The 17,914-nt window shown below is 41.3% G+C and overlaps 1 protein-coding gene across 12 annotated transcripts in view; it reads left to right on the forward strand.

Annotated features, from left to right (window-relative positions):
- Positions 1–17,914, forward strand: part of OBSCN (obscurin, cytoskeletal calmodulin and titin-interacting RhoGEF) — a 209,583-nt gene that overhangs the window by 162,355 nt on the left and 29,314 nt on the right. For all 12 annotated transcript variants that reach the window (XM_080383729.1, XM_080383728.1, XM_080383730.1 and 9 more), the window contains 3 exons: positions 343–445; positions 1,000–1,129; positions 2,268–2,373. In XM_080383729.1, coding sequence (XP_080239855.1) covers positions 343–445; positions 1,000–1,129; positions 2,268–2,373 — 339 coding nt within the window. The remainder of the gene's footprint in view (positions 1–342; positions 446–999; positions 1,130–2,267; positions 2,374–17,914) is intronic.

The raw sequence follows: 17,914 nt of genomic DNA on the forward strand, positions 1-17,914 counted from the left end.
GCATTGTTTTAAAGGGGTCTGCTGTGTAATACCTTCCACGTAAATACTAAGACAATCCAGAAGGTCTGTATAACATCTACTGGATAATACTAAAAAAAATAATTTTGATGTACAGATGCAGTCAATTGCTCTTGGGTCAAAAAATTTGGTCTTTAGTGCCTTGTGTGCGGACAGCGTGAGAATTATCTGGTCAGGGACACATCCTGCATATCTGGTCTTATTTTCTGTTACTAGTTACGTTTATCCTGTGTGCAGACATCATGAGAATTATCTGGCCAGGGACACATCCTTCATATCTGGTCATATTTTCTGCTACTGGTTACGTTTATCTTTGCTTTGCAGTGCCACCACGGTTTGTGAACAAGGTTAGAAATGCTTATTTTGTCGAGGGTGAAGATGCTCAGTTTACCTGTACTATTGAAGGAGCACCTAGGCCTCAAATCAGGTCAGTTCTTCAAGTCACACTGGAACAAATCCTCTTTTTCCCATTTTGCATGGACAGAAGTCTCCTGTCTTTACTTTCAAGGTTATGACTCCTTCTTCTCTCCGTCTTCCACCTTAACGCCATCCCAATGCTTGCTTTTCCTCATCCCAATATTCCTGGGATTCTCCTGTTTGTTCTGGCTAGAATCTGAAAAGAACTACCTACAGATAACCCCTGACATAGGACTGTATCAGACCTAGTGCCCTGACAACAATTTTATCATTTCTTTATCCTCCCTGCCTTATACCTGAATAGATTTTATCAGCAACCAGTCTGGGCTATTCAGACAAACACCTCAGCATACATTCTCATGATTTGAAGCCCTTTTCCCTGCATTGACTGGTGAGATTTCCTGAGAAGAATCTCATAAACCTGAGCGGTTTAGTATCCATGTGTGCTCTACCCCCCTGTAGACCTATCTTGAGCTGTTTGCCTGCTGGTCTGATAGATGGATCAGTGAGCTGAGGACTTCATTACTTTTTTCCTGGCTTATGCTCAGTGTTTTCCACATGCAGGTGGTACAAAGATGGTGTAATGTTGAAGGACACAACTAAATACCAGACTTTCAGTGAACCACGGAGTGGCATGGTAGTCCTAGTGGTCAAGAACCCTTCCAATGAAGATATGGGACACTATGAATGTGAGGTAAGTTTGGAGAGATTTAAAGATCTGCTGTCTGACTTGACACAGGTAGGAGAATTCATTTTACTAGGAGAGATCCATGCATGAGATTAGTGACTGAGTAATTGCTACCACCTGTCGTATAAAAAATGTTTATAAAAAAAGTCAGGCTCTTCTGAAGTAGATCTGGATTGTGAACATCCAAAAGCTTCAGAATATTCTGATCTGAGAGTTTAGAGGTTTAAATAATAATTGAGTGAGCTTTTTCTGTGAATTTGATTTAGATCCAGATCTCTAGAGGTACCTCTTACAAAGTTCAGGGCCGTTCTGACATAACATGTTGTTTCTGGAATGTCTTTAAATTAGGACAGATTCATTCTGCTGCACAGAAACCATTCAAAGCCAAAAGAAAGAAATTAAGTGTAAATAGAAGTAAAAACCACTGACATTTCTGTTTGTTTAGCAAGCATAGGTGGAAGTACCTGATAAGTTAAAATAAAAGTACTGTAAAATATTTTCTAAAAATGAGTCATATTTTATGTATTCATTGTAATAAAATAGTAATAAGCTCTCAGGGCTCAACTAAAAACAGTTGACTTTGGTTCAGAAAATTAGGATGAGTCAGCAGACCCATGGTAAACGACTCTGCTCACAGCAACTTCACAGTTATTTCACAGAAGTGTTTAGGAAGTTTGAAATAATTTAGAGATTTATACTAGAGTTTTAGCAACATCAGATTACCTTGCATTACCATTAGCTAAGATCCCAAGGTCCGGTATTCCCTTGGCTGATTAAGACTCAGTAGGTTAACTGATGCTAACCAAAGAAAACCCCTCCAGTGACCACCTGAACAGCCCACAGCAGGAATGTGCGCCTGTTGGTAGAGAAAGAGCTACCCCAGGACAAGCCACAGGCTGCAGAGCAAACTGCAGCTAACTGTAAATTAACTGATGTGCTGTAACTTGTCTGTACAAGTAATTTATGGTAAAGCGTTATTGTGAACTCCACCGAGCAGCAATGTGTTCAAACCCTAGCTTAGGTTTGGGGTTACATCTTCATTTCTGTTGTCATGTAATTGCAATGAATTTGTAATGTAGTATAGGAAGGTTTTATTATAAAAAAACACCCTGTGTTTCATTTGGTACTGCATGATTCTCTTTAGCTGGTGAACAGATTAGGGTCTGCAAAAAGTGGAGCAGAACTTTACCATCACAGTGCTGCAGCCCTGACCCAGGAGAGGAGAGGAGACCAAGCCATTACCATAGAAGGTATGATCCTTGACCAGCTCCGTAAGTATGTCAGTGAATTGCTCTAAAACCACCTCATTGAGGATCGAATATATTTGCCATCTTATCCATGTCGATTGTTGGTGTACTTGTATCTGTATGTCTATCAAGATGTGCATGGGTATACTGCATCTCAGCTCTATACCCATCACCATCTGTTGATTGCCAAATCTGGCAAATCAACTTCATCATATAATGCTCGTAAAGGCATTATATGGAAAAGGAGGAGCAAATGAAGGGTACATCTCACCACCACTAGTGCAAGAAAAATGTTTCTGTCCCTGTTCGAATACATGCAAATGTGTGTCAGCCTGGCAGAATGTGAGTAACGTATGGCTGAGAAAAGACAGGGCCAGTCGGTAAAGCTGCAGGCATGTCATGCTCATTGCTGAAATACCACTGAAGACCATCTGGAATGACAGAGAAAGCAGCAGTGACAGCAGCATAGCCTGGGTAGTATTAGTTGATCCATTATCTAGGACTGTTCAGGGAGTACACACCATATAGCCATAGCTTCCTTTTTCTGCGTGTTTCACCTGAATTGGCAGGGTGATAGGAACTGATTTGACGCCCATCCAACAACACATCTCTTTCTTAACACCTTTAGGATGTGACTGCCTACAGTTACCTTCTTATCAAAGGGATTTCCGCAGGCAGTGTGTTTGACGTGCTTGCTATAAACCCATCACAACCAAGTATAAATCAGCGACTACATCTGCGTAAGGAACATCTCCTGGCGTAGGGAACCTGTTCTTCGTACATCTTAGAAGTGTCCTGGGCTGGCTGAGCATGGCCAGCCAGTGCTGTCTCTCTCAAACAGTGCCCAGCAGTGGTTCAGGAGATAATACAGCCGAGGGATCTATAATAGATAACGTAGTTATCTATTTATCTAGTTAATAGGGTAAGAAAGAGGACCAGGACTGGCACAGGCCATTCTATTCCAGCAGACCTTCGTGTCAGAGAGCTGTCCCAGATGTGGTTAGTGGAGACGCAGCCAAGAAAAGCCGGGGGTTTGCCAACAGCTGTAGAGCCTTCTTTCCTCATCTTCAGTGTTTTCACATTGTCTTGCAGTAATAACAGGGGTTTAAGGGTGCTTTTGACAGGATAATTATTATTATCAACATTCACTAAGAGCCATCAAATACAAAGGCATCCTGACTTGGGAAGCTGCTGGGCAGCAAATGACTGGAGTGTGGAAAAATATTCAGGGACAATGGTACTCCACATATGTATTTTTTCCCCCCATCATTTTCTATAGGTCTGTGCTGTTGGCTCTGTCTGAGACGGGGTCCTGGATGGCTGGACCCTTTAGCCAGCCCCCTGTAGATACTAATATATTATGACATTAAGAGGATTCAGACACAATGGGCTACTAAGATTAATATCGTGATCTATGTACTTGCTTGTCTTCCCTTTATGCTTGCTTTCCTTTTAGTCCTTTCCCAAAGAACCATCAAATCATTTGCAAGCATTACAGGGAGAATGGTGTTAGTAAGGCAACATCGGAATTGTTTCAGCACAATAAACCTTGCAGTACTGGAAGCTTTGCCCTTCCTGTACCCTAAAGAGAGAGAAAAAGAGTTGTACGCAGGGTGGAGAGGGACACAAACAAATCACGGTTAGAGTGGCATCACAAAGTTCCCTTGTACCAAGGCAGATGATGTTATAAAAACAAGGGTTGTAAAACAGTGTTAAGGGCGTTGTTCAGCTCTTGGGGTTGTAAATGTCTATGTTCAGCCTTGCATTACTCATCTGCTTTTATTCCTGCAGTCAAACCCAAAAAATTTTGTGAGCTTGGTTGAAGAAATATAATTGGGGTTTGCCTGGAAGCTTCAGGAATGTTATGAAATAGGTTTTGGTCTGTGATGTGCAATTGCTTGAACTTGGTAATAGGGATGGAAATTGATTCCCAAGTCACCTCTGGGGAGAAGCAGAGGGAGAGCTGCTTCAGGCGAAGGGAGCAAAGAGCAGGCTCATCCATGGAGCAAGAGGATTGTTCTGAGCAGAATCGCATCAGGGATGCACTTGGCATAATGCACTGGGCCAAGGAGGGAATTTGTTGCTTTCTTGAGAATCAATAACCAGCCTTGGTCTGCCTATGGAAAAATCAGGTTCATCCGGCAAGGAACTAGAGGACGGATGGCTCTCATGAAGGCTTTCTCTTTCCATCCTTACCAGCCTTTCTATTTGTGAAAATGGGATTATTTGTTACTTCACCAAGAGGACAACATCACTGTTGTGTGGTACTATTACAACAGAAAAGAGATGCTGTGTCTGTTTCCTAGCTTACCTGCGCAGTGGGCCTCTTTTACCCGATTTATCGTTGGTTCTGCAAAACAACAATTGTCAGAGCCTCCTGAGGCACCCAAGGGGCTTTAGCTGCAGCTGTTCCAGTTGTTATCCTCCTGCCTTTCTGTACTGTTCATTATACTGAACCAAACCTACTGTCACCATTTGGGATACCGTTAGTACAGTGGTTTAGGAGCCCTGACTGGCAGTCAGCGGTGGCCCACAGTCTGACACCGTGGGTCTCCAAACAAACTTCTTGTCGTTAGGTTTAAATTCGCACTGTGGGAATCTGCAGATCCATTGGAAGGGACAGATCCAAAAAGGATGGAAACCACTGGACTAAGGGGTCCCCTTGCAAGCAGCCGCAGCTTGGGCTGCCAGCCTGAATCACTGAGATCTGCCTTCAGCTACACCTGGTTGCTGCGCTGAAGTCAATGGAGGGTTGCTTTCAAAATCCTTTTTCTGTGGATATGGGAAGAATTTTAAATACATTAAAAAAAAAAAAAAAGTGTCACTGAAAGAAAATCCTTCTCTTTGACTTCAAGTTGACTGTCTGCTTTGCACCTTGCTGCTTAACCTACCCACGGCAGATCTGGGCTGGTGTGCTCTGGCATCCCTTTCTAATGTGTTCCTATGGCGATTCATTCATCCCAGGCTCACTAACTTGTTTGTTTTTGAAGAAAAACAAAGCTCAGCATTTTTGGAAGGTGTTGCATTTTCATATGGGTGTGCAGATTCAGGACATATAACGAGACAAGCAATAACAGGGGAAGGAGTCAGCTATGCAAGCGGAGATAAGCAAAACCGTAAAGACAAACGCCTGGCGTGGTTACAGCCGGGCCACGGGAACCTCTCCAGTTTGCCTTGGATCTCATGCAGAGCTTTGGGCAAGTCGTTTAGTTGCCTTGTTTGGTAACACCCACCTTGCAGGAAAAAGCTAAATATTCTGAGGCTCTCAAACGGAAGATTGCTTTAAAACACAGAGGAGCATTTGGATCTGTTAGCACCACATTTTACTGAAAAAATAGAGCAGAGGAATTTGTCCCCTGACCTTTTTGAAGTTCCCTGGTTAGGGTGATGATTAAAATATTTGTCTTGTTATTTTTATTCTGTTGGCATCGCATTTTGGGGCTGGCCACGTGGCTTTCAGCACAAATTCAAGAGAGTACAATCTGCCTTTACAACATCTCAGTCCCTGCAGGAGTGGAGCCTTTTTTTTTTTTTTTTTTTTGAGAGAGAGAGAGAGAGAGAGAAAGCAAAACACATTTCATTCACACAATTTAGGAAACTCCGTTATGTCCATGAATTGCTCATTTTAAGATTAGCTTTAGCAGATTTGTGCATCCCCTGGTTGCAGATTGTCCTCTGAAGCGTAGCAGAAGAGGGTGAATGCAGAGCAGAGCTCCTGTGGTTTATGCCAGCAGCATGTACTGTGCAGGAAAAACAGGTTTATGCTTCTGGGAGTGAAGAAAGCAGACATAAAGTTTGTAATAAAGGCCATAAACCACCTTTTATCCATTCAGTGTGAGAAGAACTGACTTATCCTAAATGTTTCATCACTTGTAAGTCAATGATTTCATGTATTAACCAGAGAGGAGTCTAGTCTTATAGAAGCACTGGCTGATCCTAATGCTTACAGCTTTTAACCTGCTTACCAGGGGCTCCTGCTTTGTGAAGCTGTTTTCCTAAAATGCTATTGAACAAGTTGAAATGATAAATCTAGTGCTAAAACAGATGCAGAATATTTTCCCTCTCGGGGAAAAATTTAAAAAAAAAGAAAAAGAAACCCAAATTTTCTCATCCTACTTTCATGTGGTTCTATCCTTCGTATAGGATTGCTGAAATCCTCCCTCACACCTTGGATAGCACATATAAGATCGATCTGTCACACACAAAACTGCAAGTCATCAGGACCCATTTATGTCATTTACAGCTTCCTCATCCCAGGCCTGCTAAACTTTTGAATACTGAATCCCTTTGACATCTGCGACATAAAAATATTGTGTTTGATGTCATTTGGGAGGACTGCAAGAACAGACATTAATAAACATTTAAGAGACTTCCTCTTACAGACATTGGGAGATTTCATTAAATACATGTTTAAGTATCATCTAAATGCAGTTGCTGTTAAAATAATTGTATAAAACATCTGTGTTTAGGTGTATAATCAAATTAATTCCTATTTACATCAGAACTTATACTCTTGCTGTTTATGGGTTAATCTCATGATACTACTTGATGAGGTTCTCTAAAAGTTATGTAAAAGTTGCACAATATTGATTTAAAGGGCTTAAAATTTCACTGAACGTTTCTAACCTGGGTGCAGTAAATTCTTCAAGCACTCAGTTCATCTTCCATCATTGTATAATTATCATTCCACCATTTAAAAAAGGGTTTGAATTATTTAAAAAAATATTAAGTAAGGGTAGGTAAACAGTTACGTTGTAATTGTGTTCATAGATAAACATTTGAAAATAATTTTGCCCTTTACTGACTCAGTAAGCTATAAACTCTAATTTCCAAGCAGACCTTGTTTAAACCCACCTAATTCTGCAGTAACTCCTTTGACTTTATTGGAAATTATTCCAGATTTTTACATGGATAAATGAGACAAGGCTCTGGAAAGAAAATATAGAACTCTAGGTCAGATATTAAAATCAACATTTGCACAAAATTCTTTTTCATTATGGTGGGTTTTGTTGTTTTAGCTGGTGGCAGAAGGAAGCCCTTGGAAGTGAAGTGGAAGGAAAATTAGGTTAAACTATTCCATCTAATATTGTAGATGTATTTTTAATTTTCAGTCAGTGCAGGTTTTGGACACTATTGAAAACATCAGCGCTAATCATAAGTTGTTTAACAAATAATACAGACACTACGAGTTCCCTGGGCAAGGACTGTTTGTGATTTTATAGACATATTTTTAAGTTGCCGTTCACTTTCAATTCTACCAACTGAAAATTACCAGAGCTTATTTATTATAGGCTGGCTGGAAAACTGAAAACCAATTTCTGGACAAATTACTTTGAGATTAAGTTAAGGGTTTTTTTAGAAACTTTACTAGTTTATTAAATAAGAAATGGGGCTTGGTGTTGTTTTTTCTAGATCTCAAATAGGTTCAGCAGTTCAGGACGTGTTCCAAACAGTCTGGTTCAAACTGTGTCTAAATTTATAGATGGGATGGAAACCTCTATTAGCTCTTCAAATGGTATCTTCCTTATTTTTAAAAATGTCAATTCTAAGAAATATTTGCAAAATAATTAAATCATTACTTTTCTTTTGATCTTGATATACATCAATAGTTTCTTGTTTGTTAGGGGACAAGGGTGAGGCAAAATTGCAAATTATAGCAAAAAGAAGATGGAGCAGGCTAGATGTATTACAGGGCTCTCTTGGGTTTCCTAGGGTTCTTTTTTTGATGTACCTGATGATAATGATTGTAGTTTTCATTGTTATCAGCTTGGATTTTGCCTCTAATCCACAAAAGCTTGGACATTGTTCAGTGTTTGGGGAGACTCTTTGTTTAGTAAGTGAAATCAAAATTTAAGGACGTTCAGCTCTCCAGGATTTTCCAGGTCAAGGCATTTTCATGTTTCTCACACCATCGCTACCTTATAGAAAAAAAAACCCAAACAACCAAACAAAAACAAGAACAACAAAAAAATAAAAAAAAGGACCTTGTTTTCTGGCTTTGACCTGCTAAACAAAAATGTCACAATCTCATGGTAGAATAAACAGATTTTGCAATAATGTTCTCCACAAAATATTTAATTTCTAAGCTAAACCTTTCACTGTTCAGAGAGCACTCTGAATTCTCCTTCTTGGTCAGAAACACTAAAGGTGACTCTGGAAATAACCACAGAAAGCATGGATGGGATGGTACAGTTGTTTTTTTCATTCATTCCAGTTTATTTTTATTAACTGAGCAAAGTTAATTTAATCATTTCAGCTTTTGCCTTTCTTTAACCCCATGCTGTTCATACTGTTTTCTTTGTAGTCACTGAACAAGAGACTAAAGTGCCCAAGAAAACCATCATCATGTAAGTGCTGATTTTTTTTTTTTAATAACATTTGTGTTTTGCCTTGCTGCCTATGCATGATCCAATAACAAGCTTGTGTTTATTGGCCATGCAAGTGTGTTCATTCCCATCCCACCAGATCTCATGGCATTCTGGGCTATGCAAAGTGACCACCTGAAAAAAGATCTTACTATCCCTTTCAAAAAATAGCAACAATGGTGTTAGACACAGCCTGGGTCAGTTTGTTTATTAGATTACACGTGAAAAAAAATTCCATGGAAGACTGCCAGAATTGTGCAAGAGTTCAAGAAGGTAGAGTCTTGAGTCTCAATGTTGACAAGAAACCAGCTTTGAAAAAATGTACAAACTTAACAAGTATCTCATAGTTTATGATGATTTCTTCTGGCTTTCTATTTTAAATTCATCAGGAAAGCCTCTTATGATGAAGTAGAAGGAAGATGCATATTTTTATCCCCTTCTGTCTCACTATGAATTTTTGTCCCAGTAATGACTTGGTCTGTTTGGATACTTTGAGCCTGGTTTATATTGGGTTCCTATAACATATAAAGATTAATTGCAGCAAAAAGCAGTACTTTGTCAGTCATATGTACACCAGAAGCTCATCAGCCATTAAAATCTTAATGTGTCTTTTCCTTTTTTAAGTAACAAAACCAAATACATAACCAAATTGTTCCATGTGCTGGAAGGGGGACATTGTCCTTCTGTGGTAGGCCTTCAGAGCACCTCCAAGCTGTTCAAATCATGTCCTAATGGTAGTAGGTGACAACACAATGGATATTTTGGGGCAGTGTGTTCCCTCAAGGGTTGTCCTGTTGCTCTAATCAGTCCTTGACTTGGACATGATGCCAAAGTTGACTTCTTTTACTTGGGTGAGGAGAACGTGTGAAATGACAACTAAAATATGGTTAAGTATTGCTTACCTTTTATCTCTTTTATTATTTTCTTTGGTGACTATTCCTTATGACCCATGCATTTAGCACATGCGGAGCATAAGAAGACATGTCCCCCCTCCTAGCAGCTTCCACCCTGAATAGGCAGTGAGCAGACAGGAGAGGCAGGAAGGGGTTCTGCTGTGCCCCTCTCTCTTGCACATCAGTTCAGTTAACCTCTCCAGTCCTTAGACCGTTTTACCCTCCAAAGACCAGAAGACAAAGGTGTTTCTGCCTGCACCATCTCAAGGACCAAGGATTCAGATACCAGTGGGATGGCTAAACAGAGAAATATTTTTTGGTACCACATTCAAAAACATCCTGAGAAAGTCATGACCAGGAAGGAATCACTCAGTCAGACTACATCTAAAGCTTAGTAAATCTCATCTATCTACATCTCTGCAAATCACCTGGAGAGATGCTTTTATTTTACATCTCTCCTCAGTCAGCTGGTAGTCCTTTTCCCTTCATGATTTCAGATCACAAGCAGCAGCATTAATACTGGTTGATTAAATAATATTAAACTAATGCAAAATACCATCAGTTATGCTGATTTCTGCATTTCTGACATGTAAATTCCAAAGACTGTTGCTTTGGACAACTCAAGAAGTGATTCCCAAATTAAGGGCTGCAGCCCCAAAGGAGGTCGGTACGTTTATGAGTGGGATCTCAGAACAACAGAAATCCCCCTCCTTTTGCTAGTGGAGGCAGTCATGAACTCATTAGAGTGGACTTCAGCTGGAATTAAGCCAGTGATGGGGTAAAGTTTGGGAACGACTATCTAAGGGCACACTCCAGCTCTCCTTAATTTGCAGCAAGCTGAGGAAAGAAGTAGCTTGGAAACAACTAGCAGAAAATAACAGATAATTTAGAGATGGGATTGAACAGTGTCTATATATGCAAATCCCAGACCAAAAACACATTTTAACCTTGCAATGTAGAGCAAAGTCGAGTGAAAGCCCACAGGGATTTGTTCTTGCCTTTATCTAGAATGATTTCATTTAGTGTAATTTAGAAAGGCACATGGCCGTTATGAAAGGTTCACATAAGCCTTAAAGCTCTATAGCAAAACTATAGACAATTTGGGGTAAAAGGAGTGGGGGGGGAAATGGGCAGTAGGAGACAGGGTGCTCTGAAAGAAAAGAAATCTCACTGTAGCTGATCCCATCCTGAACCTCGCTGCATCCTCTAAGGGGAGAGATTGATGTGGAAAGAAATCTGATCTCCATAGCAGAACGCAATATGCCAGTCTCTAAAAATGAGATGAGTAAATGAGAAAGGCCACAATATATCTAAAAGGATTAGTTTTCCACGATGGTTAGACAAATGCAACAGGAGAAACGGGCTCTCCTTTCACAAGGACTCCTTCCCCCCTTCACCGTATCTCAGTGCAAAAGCCAGAGCGGAGCTGGTGACTTCCAGCCCTGTGTGGCTGTGACTAGGAGCTGGCGAGGAGAAAGAAATGAAAAAGCTATCATCTCGATCCATAACCCCAGTCCAGGCCACTGTCTTTACCCTTCAGTTAATTCTTTTTTTTTTTTTTTATCCCATTGTTTGGAGGTAGGGACAGAATCTCAACTCTTGTTTGATCCAGTTTCATCTGTAGCTCATTTAAACTCGATGCTTGTCCTAGCATGTGAGCAGAGAAGATTGTTTTGACACAAGCTGCGTATTTATATGGGGATGCTGAAAAGTCCCAACTGCTTTCGATATGTCCAAAAAATCTAAAGTAAGGCCAGCAGAAACATGCTGAGAAATTATAATCATGCATCCCAGATTGGTTTGGTGCTCCCCTGTCAATTGGTGGTAGCAGGATCAGGCTGTGTCTGCAAGAATGATATTGTGAAAAGCAAAAATAAGTACATTTTGGGGTAGATGACTTGTGCAGGAAATGTTCTAACTTTCTTTTCCTGGTCTCCAGATGTTTAATGTCCTTTTATCGTAACTGTTCTGCATGTAAAAATGCATACCTCTGATCTCAATAGAGTCCTCAATAAAAAAGATATATGTTACAATTATTAAAAAAGAGGAACCTACTGACCCTACTGTAATAAAGGGCATTTTGCCACTGAGTTTGATGAAGCCAGGATTTTAGCCAAGGATACCCAGGAAAAGGTTAAACTCCTTGAGTGTGTAAAATCTTTGGGTGAAACTGCTATATGGGTCTAAAGTAGCAGAGTAGGTGGTCAACACAAGCCCGTGAAATATAGCCGCATCCAGAAGAATATTTCTCAGTGAACATACCTCTGTGGTCTTGCACTCAAGGAGGTTAATGGAGCTAGGGCCCACCTGGGGGAAGGGGAACCGAGGGCTTCCCTGGCTCAGAAAGTAGGGGGGGATGGGCATGTGGGTGTGTGCGTTGCGTGTGTATCCCTTCCGAAATGACACGCTTCACCAAAAGCTGGCGTGCTCACAAAACTAACCCCACTGTAGCGCCTTGACCGACATTGGCATGTGCTGATGGAGTGTGGCTCCCCGAAAAGTCTCGTCTTCCTGCCAACTCCCAACCCTTTCTGTCATCAGAGAGGAAACGATAACCACCGTGGTGAAGAACCCAAGACAAAGGGGAAGGGTTTCTCCAGCACGTTCTTCTTCAGGCCACTCGCCTTCCCGCTCCCCCAGAGCAGAGCCAGCTCCAGAGCCAGTGTATGTCTCAAAGATCAGGCAGCCTGTCCACAGACACGAGCAGGAGGTGACACCAAAGTCTGCTGTTCCCGTGCTTTTTGTCACAGAACCAGAGGACAGGCAAGGAGCAGCAGCCAGAGATGTCCTCATAGAGACCAAGGTGGAAGAGAAAAAGCCAAAATGGGTTGAAGTGGAGGAAATAATTGAATTCAAGGTGAAAAAAACACCAAAACCTGCAAGGAAAAGAGGCTCTTCCCCAGCAAAACAAGAAAAAGATGACTCGGGGGTGTTAACGTTCACATTTCCCAGCTCGAGGCCTAGGCATTCCCCAGAAGATGATCCAAACACCAACAACTCCAACAATAAATTGGTAGAACAGTCCAAATCTTTGCCTAATGACAGTCTCTCTGAAGCTGATATCCAGCCCCTGGTGTACATCACTGAGCAGGAAGGAGCTCAAGTCAGCAACGAAGACAGAAGCTCCCCGACTGGGTCTGAACAACTAGAAAATCATTTATTTATGGATTATGGAACCGAGGAAAAAAGCTTCCCACAGGAAACAAGTGCTCACTATGAGTCAGACGTGGCTTCCCCGCTGCTTGCCTGTGGGGGTGAGCCTTTGGTCTTCAGTTTTGAGACAGCTGGTGCAGACCAGCAGGAGCTTCTGTTCTCACTAGCGAGTCCAGAGGTTAAGGAAGAGGTAGATGAATCAAATGTATCTTGGCCTGTGGAAGAGGGGGTACCTGAAGCAATGCAAGATGCTCTTCCAGAAGAGCATGATGTCGTGATAGTTGACGAACCAGAGGAACTACAGACCGACGACCTTAGCACCCGGGACCGCAAAATCTTAACCCACAATGGCAAAGTATTAACTCTGGAGGATCTTGAAGATTATGTTCCTGAAGAAGGGGAGACCTATGGGTGTGATGATCAGAACCATACAGCAGAGAAACCCTGCGAGATCTCTGTGCTCCAAACAGAGATTAACGAGCCAACAATTGGGAAGCCAGTGCTGCTGAATCTGGTGAGACCTGTGGTGTCCCAGCCCAGGCAAACATTTTTCAGCCAGTTTGAGGAGCATGTTCCTGCAAGTATGTTCATGTCAGCATCTAGGATAACCGGTGTGCAGTCTGTGGGTCCTTCAAACATCTCTTTCCGCGTGAGCGATGCCTGCATGGCAGTGACGCCTGGAATGCATGCAGCAACAGCGGCAGCTTCTCCTGGTCCCTCCTTCACAGTAAAACCATCTTTCTGCACCGAAGTCCAGCTCTCAGCAGACAACGGACAGTCAAGCTTTAAAACTGAAGTTTCCACAAGAACCCTCAACTATGGGACTGTCGGCGAGCCTGTTACCTTGCACATCAGCACAGAAGACCTCTCCCAAAGCTGAGCAGATGCAAGCATAATTTTCAACACAAAAGAAAGCAGCATTTTAGAAAAAAAACCAAACAACTAATTACAATTGTTGTAGGTGAGGGGAATTGGTGATGAAGATCACAAGGTAACATGTACAAGGGAATACCTTTGAGGAAAATATATTTAAATACGATATGTTGAGCTTTTCCAGTCTTAAAGGGAACACGTCTGTCAGAAAAGTTTGAAATTTTAAAAGCTTTGATCAAGGTGAACATATATCATTCCATAGTGGAGTAGTGTTGGTAGATTTAGGAAAAGCCTGATTCTCCTGCCTATGACAGAAATATGAATGAATAAGTGCATTTTTGCCCATGAACTTAAAAATTACTTCAAGTGCCCATGTGTACATTACAGTGTGGCAAGAAGTTGAAAGTATCTAAGCTTTTCAGCATCCTTCAGCAGCCCAGGACAGGAGGACTATTTCCAGCTAAAGCGACCTCCTGTCACTGTATGTGCCTGAAAGTCATGAAGCGTCACACTGCTTTGACTCTGCTATACACTCTGGACACCAATTAGCTCTCAAAATTTCTTCATAAACCTTTCAACATGCACAGTCTGGTTCCATTTTAAACTTCTGCCACAGAATGAAACATACAGAAATTATTGCCTTTACTAGGGATGCAAAGGCCTGCTCAGACCCTTTGGTTGAAATCTGAATTTGACTATTGAGAATCACACTGACTTGAGGAGGCAAGGGTTTCGTTGTTCTCTTCTGCTTTAAGTTAAAAAGACCATCTTTTTTAAATGACTGCTATTTTCAAGTCCACTTCCTAGTTGTCTAAAGATACAGGTTTCATTAATCTGTGTTCTAGTGCAGTGGATTTATAAACCATATCTTTTAAAATATAGATTTACTTAACGTGCACCAAAAGATTAAGGTGTTGTACAAAATGACTTCTGCATCTATAGTCAAACACTAACACATACAAAGAACCACAGATGTGGTCTTTGTCAATAAATATTATTGGAAGAACATTTGGTCTCCTGTACGTGCCAGTGTTGAAACATTACTCTGAATAGATTGATGTGTGATGTCTCCTGTATGTGCTAACAGGAATTCACTGCAGACCTACAGCAAAGTAGCAGGAGCACAAAGACAGTTTAAAAAAAAAACAAACAACCAAACATAAAGAAAAGAGGTCTTTACCATAAGTGCCTGGTTGAAAAATACATCTGTTGAAAATGTATTGGGCTGCTTGGAAGCACTGCCCGTTGCAATTGCATCATGTTACTGTGACATGTATGTTGAGCTGTCTTGTAGAGGTGCTACCTTCTGTGGAGTTTCTCTGGAGCTTTACAGGGGGAGCGCTGATCAAGGGGAAGGCTAAGATGCGCTGAGCATGGCCCACTTCTGTTGGCTTCACCAAAAATCAATGTTTGCACAGACCTTCAACAAGTTGCTCAGCCCTGGAAAGAACTGAGCTCATAGGCTGAAATACTGGTCCCAGTTGAAGTCAGCTGGAGTTTGTCATTGATCTCAGTAGGACCAAGCACTGGCCCTTGGCAGAGATACGGGGTGAAAAGTCCTGACACCTCGTCCTGGCTGAGTTGTGTAGAAGTGTTGCAATAGAAAATGTTTTCATTTAGGTGGTGCAGGGAAACCAGAAATGCTCAGATGCAGCTGAATTTCTAACTAGCATGAAGAGAAAGAACCAAGTGAGTTTCCGCCTTGGAAATGTGCGTGTGATGTTGTCTCAGTGTTTCCCAGTGAGGTAATACTGTGGAGCTTGTTCTGGAGCCCCCCGGACAATATTGCCGCTTAGAGGGACTGGATTCACAAAAGGTGCTGGCACAGAAGAGTAGATTTTTCCTTCTGTGGTTGCACCTTGATCATGTGCTCCCTAAAACGAATGTATTGATTTCAGAGCCTTTTACTTTCGGTATCCAAACAGGATGTTATGTGTAATATCATGTGCCCTACCCTCAGAATATAGGATGCTTTTCCAGTGATTACATGTGGTAAAATAAATCAAGCCTCTTTTATGTTACTCTCCCATTTTTTATAACATCTCCTTGCTTTATACTGTTTGTTTTATAATTAAGTGATATGAAGGATATACATTAGTGCCTTTTTCATATATTGCACTGTACGTTGGAAAGTAACAGACATGCCACAAGGAAATACTTCCAAAACTAAAATTATTTCTTTTCCATTGGGTCTGATTCTGATCTCAGTTATTCCAGTATCAATCTAGAGTAACTCCACAGAAGGAAGTTAATTTGATTCACATTTGCAAAGATACTACTGAGAAGAGAATTCGCCCTATGGTAGTCTTCAAAAATATAATATTAATCCAAAAGATGATAAAGTGGGGGAAAATAAAAGTGGAGGTTTCCTCCTGTTGTAGTTGATGCTCAGGTTTTTCTAAAGGAGCTAAAAGGTTGCAGTTCAGATGGTTGTAGAAAAAATAACTATACTTTGATTCATTAACTCAAAGCAATTAACATCTGTTTACATTTTCTTTTGCAATTTAAGTAAAAGAGAATCAATTGAAAGGAATTTTTAAAATTCTATGCAGGACTGTTCAAAAAGTGAAAGGTTCATGACAAGTCAATTACACATACTTTCAAAATATTTTCCTAGAGGTTAAAAATTATGCTTGTGATTACACTATGTAGATAACTAATGAGACGTGTGGGGGTTTATTTCTTGTAGGTGAAAACATACAGCTGTATTAAAAATTTTAATACAAAGAATGTTTTACTAAAATTCCTGCAGATAAATGGGTATTAATAAAGTGGAAACTTCAGTTTGCTTGAGGTACAAAAAGTAAAAAAAATACCAAAAAAAGTCAAATGCAAGAGATACTGTTAGATGCTGAGTTTATATCAATAAATGTCTTGCATCAGCTGTCACTGAACTCGCTGGGTTTCTGTGTTCTTCTCTGTTAACGGCACTTGATGGTCCATCAGCTCCAATTGACTTCAGCAGGAGCTGGGTTGCAACCCAAGAAGATTAATGCAGTTGGGCTCTGACTCCTTTTTCTTGTGGACGGTTTCAGAGGTGTTGAAGTGGCAGAGCCTGTTCTTAGGGATACCTCCAACTCAGATCTGTGAGTCGATAATTTTGAACAATGCTCATCCTCTTTGGTCCTTCTCTGAGGCTGAATTAGGTCTTCAAAATATGTGTCAGTTTGGTGTTCTTGGTTATTGGCTGAAGGAGATGTGGGGTGGGAAGGTTTGCAGCTGAGGTATTAGAACTGGGAAACAGGCTGTCCATCACTGCGATGATGACGTACCTCAGCTAATATTAAAGTTCCTCAGGTCAGCAGGATCATAGTGTGTAACAAACCTGAACAAGGAGGAAAGGGGTGGTATTAGCAGCATGGGGGAGACTTGTTGTCATACATCACCTGTGTGCATGTACCTGTGAATATATTTTCTCTTTGAGAGATACTAAGAATGGTTCGTGCCTTTCCAAACAGTTCACTTGTTAGCAGCTGTCCAACTCATAGGACAGCACCAATTGACCGCAATCACAACAGGAACACCAGAGAATCAGTTTATCTAGGAAAACATTTAAAGATCTTCCACCCGGCACAGTGCTGATGAACACTGAGGGGCAGTTTGGGACATGGTGTGAGCAAAACTTGCTTTTTCCACCAACAAACCCAGAACTGAAATATTTCATAACCAGTATGGTTATGGGGAGGACACTGAAAACAAAAATCAAGTGAGATGTCTTCACAGGGGGCTGATCCAAACATGGCCTTCAGCTTTACCTGCTGAGGTCTGCCATGGGGACGTAGCTCCATAAGGCCAGGAAAGGGGTCGAATCCAAACAGCTGGACGTGCTCCTGTGCCAATGGCTTTGAACAAGTCAGAACAGTTTGTGTGCAAGTGCTCTTACTATCTGCTTGAACCACATGTCATTTCACGTTTGCACTCTTGCTTGGCAAGCAATCACATCATGAACGTGATGAATTGTCTTAATCTGACATGCATTTTGTCTGGCTTTATGGTTACTGGAGCGTTTCCTTAGGTATCGGGTGCCCCTTTGTGGCACCTCGTCAAGATTTGTGGAAGGTATATTGGGCAGGAGATTGGATGAGATGAACTCCTGAGGTCCTATGATCCCATCCTAGCCTAGCTGCTTCTACCAGTGCTGACCAGGGATGAAACCACAGTATTTGTCTCCTGGGTGGCCATTCCACAAAGGCATATGTTTGAAAATCCATTTTTCTGTTTGCAAAGGCTTTTGTTTTCTCTGTCTTCAGAAGCATGAGT

The sequence above is a fragment of the Falco punctatus genome, assembly GCF_963210335.1.
Source record: "Falco punctatus genome assembly, chromosome: 4".
Classification (NCBI taxonomy): domain Eukaryota; kingdom Metazoa; phylum Chordata; class Aves; order Falconiformes; family Falconidae; genus Falco; species Falco punctatus.